This window comes from Scomber japonicus, chromosome 6, assembly GCF_027409825.1.
Source record: "Scomber japonicus isolate fScoJap1 chromosome 6, fScoJap1.pri, whole genome shotgun sequence".
Taxonomy (NCBI): domain Eukaryota; kingdom Metazoa; phylum Chordata; class Actinopteri; order Scombriformes; family Scombridae; genus Scomber; species Scomber japonicus.
This window is the reverse complement of record NC_070583.1, coordinates 39087542-39102981: the sequence shown is the minus strand read 5'-3', so window position 1 is coordinate 39102981 and position 15440 is coordinate 39087542. Positions and strand designations below refer to the sequence as shown.

The window sequence follows — 15440 nt, the reverse complement described above, 5'->3', positions numbered from 1 at the left end:
TACATCTGCGTTCTTATGGGGTGGTTTATTAAGAACATCAAGGGAATAGAAATAATGTGGTAGTCATATCCCTCGGAGAACAAAAAAGTCTCCCATCTGTAGTTCTGCTTTTCTTTTAACTACAATTCGCCCTTCTGGCGTAGGCACCAATGCCAATCCTAATAACAACAACCCATCTCTCCCAAGGAGGTTAACTGGACATTCTGGAAACATCAGAATGGATAGACGGCAAGACGAGCCATCTGGATCTCTTAGCCACACTGGCTCAGATTCTTCAACTTCAGTTAACTTCCCGCTTGCAGATCTTACTACTACAACATTGCCATTAGTTTTAGCCTGTGGTACACCTTCCCTACAGGTAGTTCTGCAAGCTCCTGTGTCACACAAAAACGTAATAAGTTTGCCATTTACCAACAATCTTACTTCAGGTTTCACATCATCCATTGAGAGTATATCTTGTAAATTTAAAAGATCTCCATTTGTCTTATCCTGTTCACTCTCCTGATGACACTTTGCCTGCCATTCTTGGCCTAGTCAGGCTGAAGTATACTTTCTTTCTGAACAATCTTTGGCAATATGGCCTTCTTTACCGCAACTCCAACAACAGAAAGGGTTTCTGTTCTGTCTAAAATTTCCCCTTCCTGCTCCCCCTCTTCTTGCTCCTCCTCTTCTGCCTCTATAATTTATTCCTCTTCCTCTAGCACCTACTCTACCTCCTCCCTGGTAGAGGATTTCTTCCATGTCATGGTAAAAGGTCTCTACAGCCTTCTTACTCCTGTTCTTTTCTTTTACAACTTTCTCTGCATGCAAAGCGTGATTAACATATTCATCAAGAGTTCCTGTTGGAAGTCCTATGTAATGCTTAGTCACCCAACTACGGATTGCATCTTTAGATCCTGCATGAAGAGCATTTTTTAGCTGTTGCTGAAAAGGCCCATTTGGTTGATTATCATCTTGAAGCCCACTATGAGTTTTGAAAGCAATAGTCATTCTTATCTGATATTCCTCAAATGGTTCATCTTCTCTTTGTTTTACTCTTCCGATTTCCACATAATTTGCTCTACGCCTGAACCGTTGGGTAACTCTCTCCTGAAGACCTCTTACTCGGTTACCTAATTCGGCATCACCATGTGCCAGCACTACGCCAGCATTCACTGGGTTCCAATTTCCTCTCACATAATGCCAATCAGACCCCAAAACAGTCATCCAAATCTGCTGTACCTCTTCACCATTCAGGTGATATGAGTGTCTCAGACTTTCCATGTCAGCACAAAACTGAGCAATATCCTCCTTATAAGGAGTCACTCCGGCTACAGCTTTCTTAACATCCTCCATAGTCCAGGTTCTATAAACCAGTATAGTAGCAGGATTATTATCTTGTCCACCTGCAATTGGATTTGCTACCTCTATCATTGGAAAGGCTGAAAAAGCTGGAATCTTATCTCTGTTTTCATCAACTTCAGGTGCGGATGTGGACTCCCCTGATGGGGATCCTTGCCACCAATTAGTCATCCGTCTTACTGGTGTCACCACAGGTGACATTACTTGCCCTAAGGTTGTGGACCACCCCCATTGGGTCGGACCCTGACTTCTGGTGTTTGGTCTTCGGGGGTTTGTTTCCTCATACTCAGGAGGTGCTCCAGTAGATAAATTAGGATACAATCTTTCTCTATCTGCCGCTGCCTCTCCTCCTTCTTCCTCATGTCTAACTTCTCTTCGCTTCACTGGCCCTGTTTCATCATCCTCTTTCCTTTGAAACATCAACTGTCTATTTCCTTCTTCTTCCTTTCTCTCTTGTCCCTCTTTCTTACACTTTCTCTCTCCCTCTCTTCTTTTCTCTGCTTCACTCTTCCAAAACTCTGTATCATCATAACCTTCATCCTTCATCTTTTTAGGATTACCTTTAGTTTTTGTTCTTATTGCGTCTTGCAAAGCAGTTATTTTTTGTGTATTTAATCTGCCATCAAACTCATATTTCCTTATCCATTTATCTAGATGTTTAATTTTACCAGGATCCTGGGTTTCAATATACTTCCAATCTCTTGAGACTAGTTTCTCTTTTTGTTTACTCACTCCTTTCCCCATTTTTAAGAATTTGTATCCAGTTATTTAACACCTAGGGTGTTCTAAAAACTGGTTTCTTGTTAGTAGGACAGCAAGAAAATTCCTGTTGTGGTAATTCTCACTTCAACTCTTTCGAGTGGAGAATTCTTGCCTTTGCATCCACAAGAGGTTTGCTGTTTACAATCCTACTATTTTGGTATGAAATAAAAATACCTAGTGGTATTTCATTTCCACTCACACTCTCATTCACTCACGTACGTTTCACTGAGCTTACAGGACACCGTTGTCCACTAGGCCTATTTTACTTTACACGGATATTTTTGGACTCCGTCGCCCCTCTCGTTACCTGATAGTGACTAGTATTCTCAGGGTTTTTTTATCACAACGCGCAAAGACTCTCAGTCAATCGCTTGTTTTTAACAAACTCTAACTCACCACTGTCGTCTTTCTCCTCTCGAACAACCGTCAACCTTCAGATCCCAACAGGCGGGCAAAACCCAGTCCTGGAAAAGGATTTTAGAATCTGCTGTGGCCACAGTCTTCCTGGAGTTTACCAGCCTGCTGGAATCCTTTTAGGTTTGTTGGTCTCCGGCTCGAATGGACCAAGTTAATGTCAGGTTCAGTCAACCTAAAACACTTAAAAATATCAAACAAAGGAGAGAAGACAACAGGATTAGAGTTTTTACTTGCAAGGAGAACGGACAGATCTGCTCAGTTAAGATCTCCAACCCGCTCTGAGCAAATCTTGCCGAACCCTTTCTTTTTATTGCTTTAAGGGAGTCCCTAATTTACATAGTCAATTTTGCTCTAAGGGGTAGGGGTCACACATCGGTCATAAATAGGTCACTGATCTGCAGCTGGTCTGCCTCGGGTGGACACACACACTTCAAAGACCTTTTTATAAGGGTTACAGTTTGGCCATAAAACTTCAGATAGTCGTCCTGTGCAGGATCACAGGTTGGTCGCAGATCTTCAGATAGTCGTCCTGTGCAGGGTCACAGGTCTTCAAAGAGTCCTGAAAAACAACCTTAAAAAACAGCATGCTTGTACACCATAAGGACTAATGATTATAGAAAAGGGGTAAATATGGGATAACTTATATACAATAATTCCAACACAAATGTTTTGCAGAAGAGATAAATAGTTTGGGAAATACCTGTGTCATTTGACCCATGTGTAACAAGGGTATACGGGACGTTTTTGAGCTCCTTCACAAGCTCTTGTGTAAAATAAGGCGCGAGTGCTTCATTAATAATGCAGGATGACTTAGTCCTGGCACACCTGTAGTCCTGCGCCGTCTTCGAATCTCCAAAACAGTCTTTTAGGAGAGGCCCCAGGTGGTCAGCAAAAGCTAGAGGAACATTATGAACTACCAACCCAGCTGTCATTTTGACCTCAGCCCTTCTTGTCTGAAAGAAATTAAAAATGATTATAGTTTATTTCAAATGGACACCTGTGATAAAAACCTGTGACATTCAGCAATTAAGATCTCAAATTAAGAAAATTGGACTGCACTACACTGAAATACAAACCAAACTATCAACCATGACTTTACCGTGATCAACTAGATCACAAAACCCTTGACTGAATCTTCACAGGACTGTTACACATATCATATCTTAACCTCTTGTGCTGACATCCCTCCAACAGAGGGAACAGCATTGTATACTGTGATATTGTGGCTGTGGACTGAAGAGCTTGTTGTTTCTCTTGGTGGCCTTTACTTTTTATATGGCGGACTACATCAGCCACACCCTGGTGGGAACATGAATTCTCAATTCGACAGACTGCACACCAGTAGTGTGTGTTGAGGCTCCCTCTGGTAATGAATGGCCATGAAGTGGTCCACTTATTTTTGAACAGAGTTCTGTAGGTTGCCGCTCCAGCCTGAGCACGACTACTCTGGCCCTGCTGATGGATTGGGGCAGTCTCTTCAGCCTGTCCCTCTGTGTCCTCTTCCATCTGTACTGTCAGTTGTTCTCCTGTCTGTTGCTCCTCTGCATGTGCTTCTATCGGCCCTGTCTGTTGCTCCTCTACTTCTGTTGCTCCTCTAATCTGTCCTGTCTGTTGCTCTCTCTGTCCCGTCTCCGGCTCTGGCTCTCTCTGACTGTGTTGCTCCTCTGTCTCTTGTCCTGCTTTAATTTGGTCTGACTGTCTTTTCTGACTCGGCTGGTTCTTTAAGTAATGCAACATATTTCTGTTTTGTCCTGGGCCTGGCAAAGGTCTTTTACGAGACATCTTTTCAACCTTAAACAATTCAAATGGTCATGTTGGTTTAATAACTCTACTCTCAGTTAAAAAAACAAAACATGCCTACTTCAATTGCACATATTTCCTGTCTTTATGTTAAATACTTTGGAATAGGCCTACATCTTACCAGTTTGAAGTGCTGTTTGGAGAAGTCTTCAGTGAGTCCTTTTCTTTGCCCTGTTAATAAAAAGATAAATACTATGTGAGTAGCCTGAATAAACATGAGCTGATATTTTGAGCATGATGCAGTACACGACGAGATAGCCTAAGGTGCTCCCCTGCTGCTTGTTTACAACATAGACTGTATAAGGTTTACAGCAGCTGAGTTTACATTTACCACACAAAATCAAGTTCATGCACACAAATGAATTTCTTTCAAGATTTAAAGTTTAAGAGAGTGATTTCTTAATTAACGATATGTGACACTGATTGTAACAACATGCCTAGTCTCTGCGCTCAGATACTCAGATCTTTCTTCTTCTTTCTCAAGCTTCTCCCGCCAGTCTCCTTGTAACTCTTCTTCTGTCGCAAGGATGTCTATGCAACTTGTTACAGTGGCGCTTCTTAGCGCCATCTACCGTCGGGGAGTTTGAAAAGGAACGAACGAGTCTCAGCCCAAGATCGGATTTTGTTTTGCGTGAGAAAATGGATGTATGGCGTGAGTGCGTGTGAAAACAGGCAAAATCGTGTGTCACACGCCGAAAGCGTGAGTTGGCAGCTCTGCAATGTTCATCCAGGTGCCAGATGGTTTTATTTGTAGTGAAATACACAACAAAAAGACAGTCTAGCATCAGTACTCTCCTGTTGCTTCTACTGTGACTGTGTCCACTATGACTGGGCTAACTTCCTTCAGCAAAGGATTACAGCGCCAGTCACTAACATAACAAACTAATACAACAACACATCTGAAAATAATCTGAGCCCCTAAAGTGTCCAGGGTGCCACACCTCTCTGTATTTACAGACCTGCTGCTTCAGCCAATCACCTCTCTGTATTTACAGACCTGCTGCTTCAGCCAATCACCTCTCTCTATTTACAGACCTGCTGCTTCAGCCAATCACCTCTCTGTATTTACAGACCTGCTGCTTCAGCCAATCACCTCTCTGTATTTACAGACCTGCTACCTCAGCCAATCACCTCTCTGTATTTACAGACCTGCTGCTTCAGCCAATCACCTCTCTGTATTTACAGACCTGCTGCTTCAGCCAATCACCTCTCTGTATTTACAGACCTGCTGTTCCTCTACACAGGCTGAACCAGACCTTAGCAATCTAAAACAGATCAGTAGTTACAAACTAGAACTTAAAACTCTCAGAAAAAAGGAAACTCAGGGAAATAAGAGAACACTGCTAAATGTAACTTAAAGTGTATTTTAAACATTACAGAAGGTTGATGAGTCTACATTTTAAACACAGATCATCTTTTTATCCTATTTATCTTTTTTAACCTGTTTTACCTGAAAGGTCAGAGCAATGGATCACAGATAACCTTGCTCTGCAGATCATAGTGTGTTTATAAATCAATCCCTTTGATAGAACAATGAATTACAGCATTTGAACTCAGCACCTTTATCTTTTCCTTTTACACACATGTTTAAATATGTTTTAACTCATATTGTTTCCATTCATTCATTCAGAATTACAGCATTCTTATAACCATTACACTGACACAGCTGGAACAAGCAGCATGTGATTGGCACTGCTGTTCATAGAGGCAGGAGACTGTTAGATGCTTTCAAATTCATTATTTAAGTAATGAACTGTTGGCTGTGCATTATTTGCATGTTATTTATCTTACCAACATATTCATCAGCATGCAACATCATTGATTAACAGTGGAGACAATCAAACTGTTTTGTTGTCCCTGAAACTTGTGTAGGACAATTTATTTCCACACAAAACATTTGATCAGGAATTGATAAGAGAATCAATGAAGAACTGGACCAACTAGCAGAATAGATTATTGTATTGGTATCAATATAATCTGATCAATTCCTGTCCAGAGGCCCGGCTACCAGAGACTCCACAGCTCCAGGAGGGGACCACCTGAGATGTTTTATATTTGTCATGATATATAAGGTAATAAATAAAGATCAGTATTAAATATTAAATCCTCTCTCTCTCCAGACTCTGTCAGGCTGGTGAATGGGACTAGTCTGTGTTCAGGCAGACTGGAGGTGAAGTCTGAGCAGTCGTGGTCCTCAGTGTGTGAAGCTGACTTTGACCAGCAGGATGCAGAGGTGGTCTGTAGGGAGCTTGGCTGTGGGACTCCTTCAGTCCTCCAGGGGGCGCTCTATGGAGAAGTGGAGGCTCCAATGTGGACCAAAGAGTTCCAGTGTGGAGGCAATGAGTCTGCTCTCCTGGACTGTAGAAGATCAGACTCAGCTAGAAGAACCTGCTCACCTGGTAAAGCTGTTGGACTCACCTGCTCAGGTAGAAGAGGAGCTGCAGCTTTGATTTGTCTTCATTTTTGTTCTAATGAAACTCACTTTATTCTTTTACTGATGACTCTCTTGTTTCTGTTCTAATGAAACTCACTTTATTCTTTTACTGATGACTCTCTTGTTTCTGTTCTAATGAAACTCACTTTATTCTTTTACTGATGACTCTCTTGTTTCTGTTCAGAGCCTGTCAGGTTGGTGGGAGGAGCCAGTCGCTGTGCAGGTACACTGGAGGTGAAACAGGGAGAGTGGAAACCAGTGGATGACTCTTTCTCTGACTGGATCCTGAAGGAAGCAGCTGTTGCCTGCAGAGAATTGGACTGTGGCTCTGCTGTTTCAACAGGAAGCAGAGATGAGTCCTCGGACAGACCTGTATGGTGGATCAGAGGTGACTGTCTTCAGTCTGGATCTACACTGAGGGACTGTGTATCATCAGATTCCTCTTCCTCCATGGTGGAGCTCACCTGCTCAGGTAAGTCCATCAGTGACATCATCTCTGACAGTAATACTCTCCTTCCTCTGTCACAGTGATAGTTGGTGGTTTCCATTGAACTGAACTGTAAACTTATGGAGGATGAAGGCTTCCTAAAGGGTAGAGAAGTTAGCTTATTCCTGGAGGCTCCATCCATCCATCCATCCATCTTCTTCCGCTTATCCGGGGTCGGGTCGCGGGGGCAGCAGCCTAAGCAGGGAAGCCCAGACTTCCCTCTCCCCAGCCACTTCGTCCAGCTCTTCCCGGGGGACCCCGAGGCGTTCCCAGGCCAGCCGAGAGACATAGTCTCTCCAGCGTGTCCTGGGTCTTCCTCGGGATCTCCTACCGGTGGGACGTGCCCTGAACACCTCACCAGGGAGGCGTCCGGGAGGCATCCTGATGAGATGCCCGAACCACCTCATCTGGCTCCTCTCGACGCGGAGGAGCAGCGGGTCTACTCCGAGCTCCCTCCGGATAACTGAGCTTCTCACCCTATCTCTAAGGGAGAGCCCAGCCAGCCTACGGAGGAAGCTCATTTCGGCCGCTTGTACCCGCGATCTTGTTCTTTCGGTCACTACCCAAAGCTCATGACCAGAGGTGAGGGTAGGAACCAAGATGGACTGGTAAATCGAGAGCTCTGCCTTTCGGCTCAGCTCCCTCTTCACCACGACGGATCCGTGCAGAGTCCGCATTACTGCAGACGCCGCACCGATCCGCCTGTCGATCTCCCGTTCCATCCTTCCCTCACTGTGAACAAGACCCCGAGGTACTTGTTCCTGGAGGCTCATTGATTCAAACTGAAACAATCTGAACCTTTAATCAACCTGCTGTGGTTCACTCACACACTCTGCAGTTCTCCTGAGCCAGCTCAGTCACATCCACCTTACAAACAACTACATCACAAATGAATATAGTTGTTGGTCTGTGTCTGAACACAAATGACACTTACACAGCTGGAACAAGCAGCATGTGATTGGCACTGCTGTTCATAGAGGCAGGAGACTGTTAGATGCTTTTGTGGCGATAGCAGTAAGGGCTTTCAATTTGAATTTGTGTTGCTCGACAACGCCACCTTGGGAATTGCACCCAAGTAATTATTTATCACTTATCAAAGTCACCATAAAAAGTACAGTGACGACATAGGTTCGTTCTACTCAGGCAAGACGAATGTTTCCAAGTACAAAATTATTTTACTACAAATTATTATGTTAAAATTCATTCATACAACAAGATAAAGATAAAAAGAACCTAATCAGTGGCTGAGGCTTACTGGTGGGGAAGGACTAGTGAAGGGGAACGGGACTCAAAACGAAAAAAGAAAAGGGTTCACCCAAGCACACGTGGCAGCCACACACTTGTGATATCACCAACACCAGAGCACAGCACACAGGAAGGACACCACCGGCAGGCAGCAACTGAGAAAGGATAAACAAAAAGATAATTACAGAGAAGTCAAATATACAACAATGTGTAAATTAAAAAAGACAATTTAAGCAATAATTAAATAATATTGACTAAAGAAAATAATTTACTTAGATTAAACAAAAGTAAACAAATTTAACCAAAAGTAAAGAAAACAAATAACCACAAAGCAATATCTAAATTACAAAGAAAATAATCAGAATATCAAAATAAACTAGAAACTAACTGAACAAATCACCAAATCAATTAAAGAGAAGCAAATACAAATGATCCAGAAAATAGGATTAAATCATTGTACAGTTAAAAATGAGCTAAAGTTAAAACTGTCCGTTAGAGGCTAAGCCAGCCGCAGCCTGAATCTATAGAGCAGCACAGAGCTGCAGAGGAGGTAGCAATGAACTAGGTGCTGCTGGAGACACCGTAGTGTGTTAAACAGGGGAAACCGACACCCGGGACACCACCACCACCACCGCTGGCTCTCAGCAACGAGAGGGGAAGGAGAAAGAAGCACAATTAGTGAAACGCAACACACAGTCAAACTGCACAATAATAATACAAATAGATAAAATATAGACATCAAAATAAAGCAACCAAAACAAATGAAGTATTACTGCACAACCCAAGACTAGAAATCCACAAAAATTAGAAGACAAAAATAATTATTCAATTAATTAATTAGAATTTCAATTAATAACAAATTACTTCAAAAGAAAAACAACAGGGGTTGAGCATAGCTCAGCGGGTAGCGCACCCACCCCATGTGTTGAGGCTGTAGTCCTCGCTGCAGGCGACCCCGGTTCGAATCCTTCGTGTTCGAGTCCTCTCCTGCGTGTCATTGCCCCCTCTCTGCCTCCTGTTTCCTGTCTATCTCTACTGACCTGTCCATTAAAGGCAAAAGCCCAAAAATATATATATATAAAAAAAATATATTTCATGACAAGGAAAACTAAGATAAATTAACAACCAATAAATTCAAAGGAAAGACAAGAAAACAGATAAGATGGCCTGACCCCACTGAACCCCCCCCCCCCCCCCCCCCATTAGCTACATCTACCTGCGACCACACTAGCGTTGGCTACTTCTACCTGTGACCACACTAGCGTTAGCTACATCTACCTGTGACCGCACTAGCGTTAGTTACATCTACCTGTGACCGCACTAGCGTTAGTTACATCTACCTGGGACCACACTAGCGTTAGCTACATCTACCTGTGACCACACTAGCGTTAGCTACATCTACCTGTGACCACAGTAGCGTTAGTTACATCTACCTGCGACCACACTAGCATTAGCTACATCTACCTGCGACCACACTAGCGTTAGCTACATCTACCTGCGACCACGCTAGCGTTAGCTACATCTACCTGCGACCACACTAGCGTTAGCTACATCTACCTGTGACCACACTAGAGTTAGCTACATCTACCTGTGACCACACTAGCGTTAGCTACATCTACCTGTGACCACACTAGCGTTAGCTACGTCTACCTGCGACCACACTAGCATTAGCTACATCTACCTGTGACCACACTAGCATTAGCTACAGCTGAACAGCACTCAAACACACAGAGAGAGAGAGACTTACCACCGACAGAAGCGACACTACATGGAGCGGAGCACTCGGTCGCTACTCTGTAATAATAATAATCAATCTTTAACGAAGACACTACGCGATCAGCAGTGGTCTCAAGTCTCACGCATTCAAGCCAGTTCTCACGGTCTCACACCACACAGAAGTACGTGGGGAGTGAGACCTCTGTCTGCACTGACTTCATACAACCTTGAGTTCGCGCCAATCAGAAGTCCCCCCCACACCCACACACACACACCTGTCATTTGTCAGAAATTAATATATACATAAACTAATCCAGACATCCCAATTCTCCCGTATATTGATAGTGGCTCCCTCAACCAAATGAGATCCAATCTCCAATCTCCATGAATCTGGAGTGAACGAACAAGGGAGCACGCTAGAGAGTGATTGCGCACAACCACCCCTCCCCCCCGCCCCCCCGGGAGGTCCGTTTGGGAAAGGGGTGGGGGATTATCTCACGCCACACTTTTCATGAAACTTGAGAGCCCTGGCGATCAGTGAGTTAAAGCAGCAACAGCGCATGACATTTACCTGCACGGGAAAACACCTTGACCCGGAAGTGATGCGTCAGAGGGAGCGCAAGGGGAAGGGCCGTACTTATACACTGTCGCCCTAGCAACCGGCTGTGTACAATTATGGCAGCAAAACAACTGCATTTCTATGCTGCTACACTTTCAAATTCATTATTTAAGTAATGAACTGTTGGCTGTGCATTATTTGCATGTTATTTATCTTACCAACATATTCATCAGCATGCAACATCATTGATTAACAGTGGAGACAATCAAACTGTTTTGTTGTCCCTGAAACTTGTGTAGGACAATTTCTTTCCACACAAAACATTTGATCAGGAATTGATAAGAGAATCCATGAAGAACTGGACCAACTAGCAGAATAGATTATTGTATTGGTATCAATAAAATCTGATCAATTCCTGTCCAGAGGCCGAGGCCCAGCTACCAGAGACTCCACAGCTCCAGGAGGGGACCTCCTGAGATGTTTTATATGTGTCATGATATATAAGGTGGTAAATAAAGATCAGTATTAAATAATAAATCCTCTCTCTCTCCAGACTCTGTCAGGCTGGTGAATGGGGCTAGTCTGTGTTCAGGCAGACTGGAGGTGAAGTCTGAGCAGTCGTGGTCCTCAGTGTGTGAAGCTGACTTTGACCAGCAGGATGCAGAGGTGGTCTGTAGGGAGCTTGGCTGTGGGGCTCCTTCAGTCCTCCAGGGGGCGCTCTATGGAGAAGTGGAGGCTCCAATGTGGACCAAAGAGTTCCAGTGTGAAGGCCATGAGTCTGCTCTCCTGGACTGTAGAAGATCAGACTCAGCTAGAAGAACCTGCTCACCTGGTAAAGCTGTTGGACTCACCTGCTCAGGTAGAAGAGGAGCTGCAGCTTTGATTTGTCTTCATTTCTGTTCTAATGAAACTCACTTTATTCTTTTACTGATGACTCTCTTGTTTCTGTTCTAATGAAACTCACTTTATTCTTTTACTGATGACTCTCTTGTTTCTGTTTTAATGAAACTCACTTTATTCTTTTACTGATGACTCTCTTGTTTCTATTCAGAACCTGTCAGGTTGGTGGGAGGAGCCAGTCGCTGTGCAGGTACACTGGAGGTGAAAGATGGAGAGTGGAAACCAATGAGTGACTCTGGCTGGACCCTGAAGGAAGCAGCTGTTGCCTGCAGAGAATTGGCCTGTGGCTCTGCTGTTTCAACAGGAAGCAGAGATGACTCATACAGACCTGTATGGTTGATCAGAACTGACTGTGTTCAGGCTGGATCTACACTGAGGGACTGTATATCATCATCACATTCCTCTTCCTCCATGGTGGAGCTCACCTGCTCAGGTAAGTCCATCAGTGACATCATCTCTGACAGTAATACTCTCCTTCCTCTGTCACAGTGATAGTTGGTGGTTTCCATTGAACTGAACTGTAAACTTATGGAGGATGACGGCTTCCTAAAGGGTAGAGAAGTTAGCTTGTTCCTGGAGGCTCATTGATTCAAACTGAAACAATCTGAACCTTTAATCAACCTGCTGTGGTTCACTCACACACTCTGCAGTTCTCCTGAGCCAGCTCAGTCACATCCACCTTACAAACAACTACATCACAAATGAATATAGTTGTTGGTCTGTGTCTGAACAAAGAAGCAACAGTTTGCTAACAGGTTAAATATCTTCCCATCATTTATGTAGGAAACTATTGTGTATGCAGTGTTGTATGAATGTCTTATTAACATGTTGATGGTCTCAGATGAATCAAACTGCAGCTGTTTTCTGTCTGATCTGAAGGCAGCTGAGGATGTTAATGTGTTTCCTCCTCTGCTCTCTGACTCCTCTGTATTACATATGAATGTAGGAGTTCTCTGTGCTGTGTGATCATCTCTCAGTGATCAACGTTCATTTATCTCAACAAACAAATGAGGAGAAAACAACATTCAGCTTCTCACAGAAGAAGAAGGATTCATCATCTTGTTCCACACTGAATGTAGACAATGTTCATCCAGGTGCCAGATGGTTTTATTTGTAGTGAAATACACAACAAAAAGACAGTCTAGCATCAGTACTCTCCTGTTGCTTCTACTGTGACTGTGTCCACTATGACTGGGCTAACTTCCTTCAGCAAAGGATTACAGCGCCAGTCACTAACATAACAAACTAATACAACAACACATCTGAAAATAATCTGAGCCCCTAAAATGTTCAGGGTGCCACACCTCTCTGTATTTACAGACCTGCTGCTTCAGCCAATCACCTCTCTGTATTTACAGACCTGCTGCTTCAGCCAATCATCTCTGTGTCTCCTACCATGGACGGGGTCTCCGGGGCCCAGCAGCAGGGGTTTCAGGTTCTCCAGGGCTCCAGATTCACCATCAGCTGCTCCGTCCAGCCTCAGTACCCAGGAGGCTCCTTCCAGCTCACCTTCACCTCCTCCAACACAGCATACAACTACACCCAGCCAGCTGTCAATCACTCTGCTGACTTCCTGTTTCCTGCTGCAGACCCCGCCCACCAAGGAAGCTACAGCTGTGTTTATGGCGTCTATGTTTTTTCTCATAACTTCTCCTCTGAGAGCCGTGTGCTCTCTCTCACTGTCACAGGTAAGCTGAAGCAGAGTGTGAAGCTCAGTCCAACTGAGACGTCACACTGACTTTGTTTCCATGTTTGATAAAAAGTCATGAGGCAGCCGGAGCGACCCAGCGACCTACAGAGAGCTGAGTCACAATCTGATGAAGGAGCTGTAAACTGTTTCCTTCCCGGCTTCTTTAACATTATTCAACCATAACAACTGTGTTGTAGTGGAAAGTAAAAGTGAAGCCAGATAAGCACTATAATGATAATAAACAGGGTTTACATGATGAACTCAGAGCTTCACCAGGATCACATGTGATTTAACTGCATGTAAAGATGTTGACTGTTAACAATCAGTTGAATCATTTTAAGCAGACAGGAGCTTTAAGGAGAGAATCAGCAGACTTTCATTCATTCTTTCAAAGCAGCTGTGAACACATTAGTGGTTTTTGTTGAACATCATCAGCATACAGAGAGGATCAGATGAACTTATTCTCTAAGAGCTGAATCAACAAGCTGCTTCAGACTTCACTGATTTTAGGAGATTTAACGTCATTAAAGTTTCTGTTTGATGGGAGCTGTTGTCCTCATGATGTCATGTGATCTAATGTGATGACTGAATGTGTCTCATCAGGTCCAGATGAGACATTTCACAGAACAGTTTTTATCATCAGACTGGTCGTCCTGCTGGTGGCTCTGCTGCTGTTTAACACTGCCCTCTATTTCATCCTGAAGGTACTGAACATGTTTGTTTAGAGGACTGGTTGAAATGAAGCACTCAGCCTGTTTATACTGCAGAGAGGAGTGATGCAGTCACTTAGATCTGTGTTGTCATGTCTCTCCAGGCCAGCAGGGGGCAGAAGTCAGACCCACAGGAGAACATTGAGCTGACTTATTATAACCTGGGTGTTTCCAGAGCTGAAGGAGAGCCGGCTGGAGAGGAAGGAGAGCCGGCTGGAGAGGAAGGGGCTCGGGGAGCAGAGTAGGACCTCCGAGGAGCCACACAAACCCTCTGAAGAAGAAATTCACGTTTGGTTTCATCTCTCCTCTCAGTCTGACAGGTTTTTGCAGCTCAGCACGGCGAGGAATGGCGTCCATATTGTTCGATTCCACAGCTTCTGATTTCCATCCAGCACCAACGCTCAGTGCCAAAACAGGAAGTAGTAAGACCTTTATTAAAACCACTAGAAGAAGAGCAGAGAGGAGATCTGATTGGACCATTTGTAACATAATTATCTGTTTATAATTATAGTTTGACAGAATATTAATCTCTCTTGTGAACAGCTTTAACATTTTTACTTAACCCTTTACGTACTGTTCAGTGACGTGCGGTGAGGTTCATGTCTGGTGAAGCACTGACTTCATCACAATCAGACTCACAAACATATGAACCCCACAGAGTAGTGTGTATAGTGTGTAGTAGTGTGTAATAGTGTGTATAGTGTGTATACAGAGTAGCTTATTCACCATTTGATTGGCAGCAGTTAACAGGTTATGTTTAAAATCTCATATCAGCTTTCTTTACACATACAAACTGTAGCACACAAAAAACACATTTAATTTAAAAAACTTAATTTGTCTATGTAATCCTCCATACTGAAAAAAGGCCAGACAAGAAGGAACAAAACGGATGACTTGCCGACTTGCTCACTGTAGTTGTAGCTTACTGTCACTTATTCTGCAGCTAATGAGTCGTAATAAGAATCACTGGGATCAGGAGCGCCCCCTGCCATGAGGCCAGAGAACTGCGTGCCTCACTTAGTGACTTTTTGCAGCCGTTTTATGGGTTAGGGTTCGGCTCAGCACACGAAACACGCTACAAACACTGTACATTATATCATCAGCTAAAATATGGAAATGTAGTTCATATAGTAAAAGTGTTTGAACATGTTAATAGCGACATACAGAGAGACAGCTGTATAGCTGTACTGTCTCACTGCATAGCATGCCAGCGCAGTAAACCGAGTCATTGCGCAATCCATGGTGAGGCTCGTCTCGCTGCTGCCTCACTGCGCGTCTCTTTTCAGTGTTTGATCAGTACATGTGAAAATTCAGCGATTTTGAATTAAAAATAATCTGAAACTGGTAAAGTTATGTAGAAAATAACGTTATAGTGTAAA

The 15440-nt window shown here is 43.6% G+C and overlaps 1 protein-coding gene across 1 annotated transcript in view; it reads left to right on the top strand.

Moving 5' to 3' along the window:
- Window positions 1-14618, top strand: part of LOC128360945 (scavenger receptor cysteine-rich type 1 protein M130-like) — a 58585-nt gene extending 43967 nt beyond the window's left edge. The window contains exons 4-9 of the mRNA XM_053321507.1: window positions 6441-6746; window positions 6939-7226; window positions 11315-11620; window positions 11813-12094; window positions 14166-14211; window positions 14243-14618. Of these exons, the coding sequence (XP_053177482.1) occupies window positions 6441-6746; window positions 6939-7226; window positions 11315-11620; window positions 11813-12094; window positions 14166-14206 (1223 nt within the window). The 3' untranslated portion in view covers window positions 14207-14211; window positions 14243-14618. The remainder of the gene's footprint in view (window positions 1-6440; window positions 6747-6938; window positions 7227-11314; window positions 11621-11812; window positions 12095-14165; window positions 14212-14242) is intronic.
- Window positions 14619-15440: the final 822 nt, after the last annotated feature.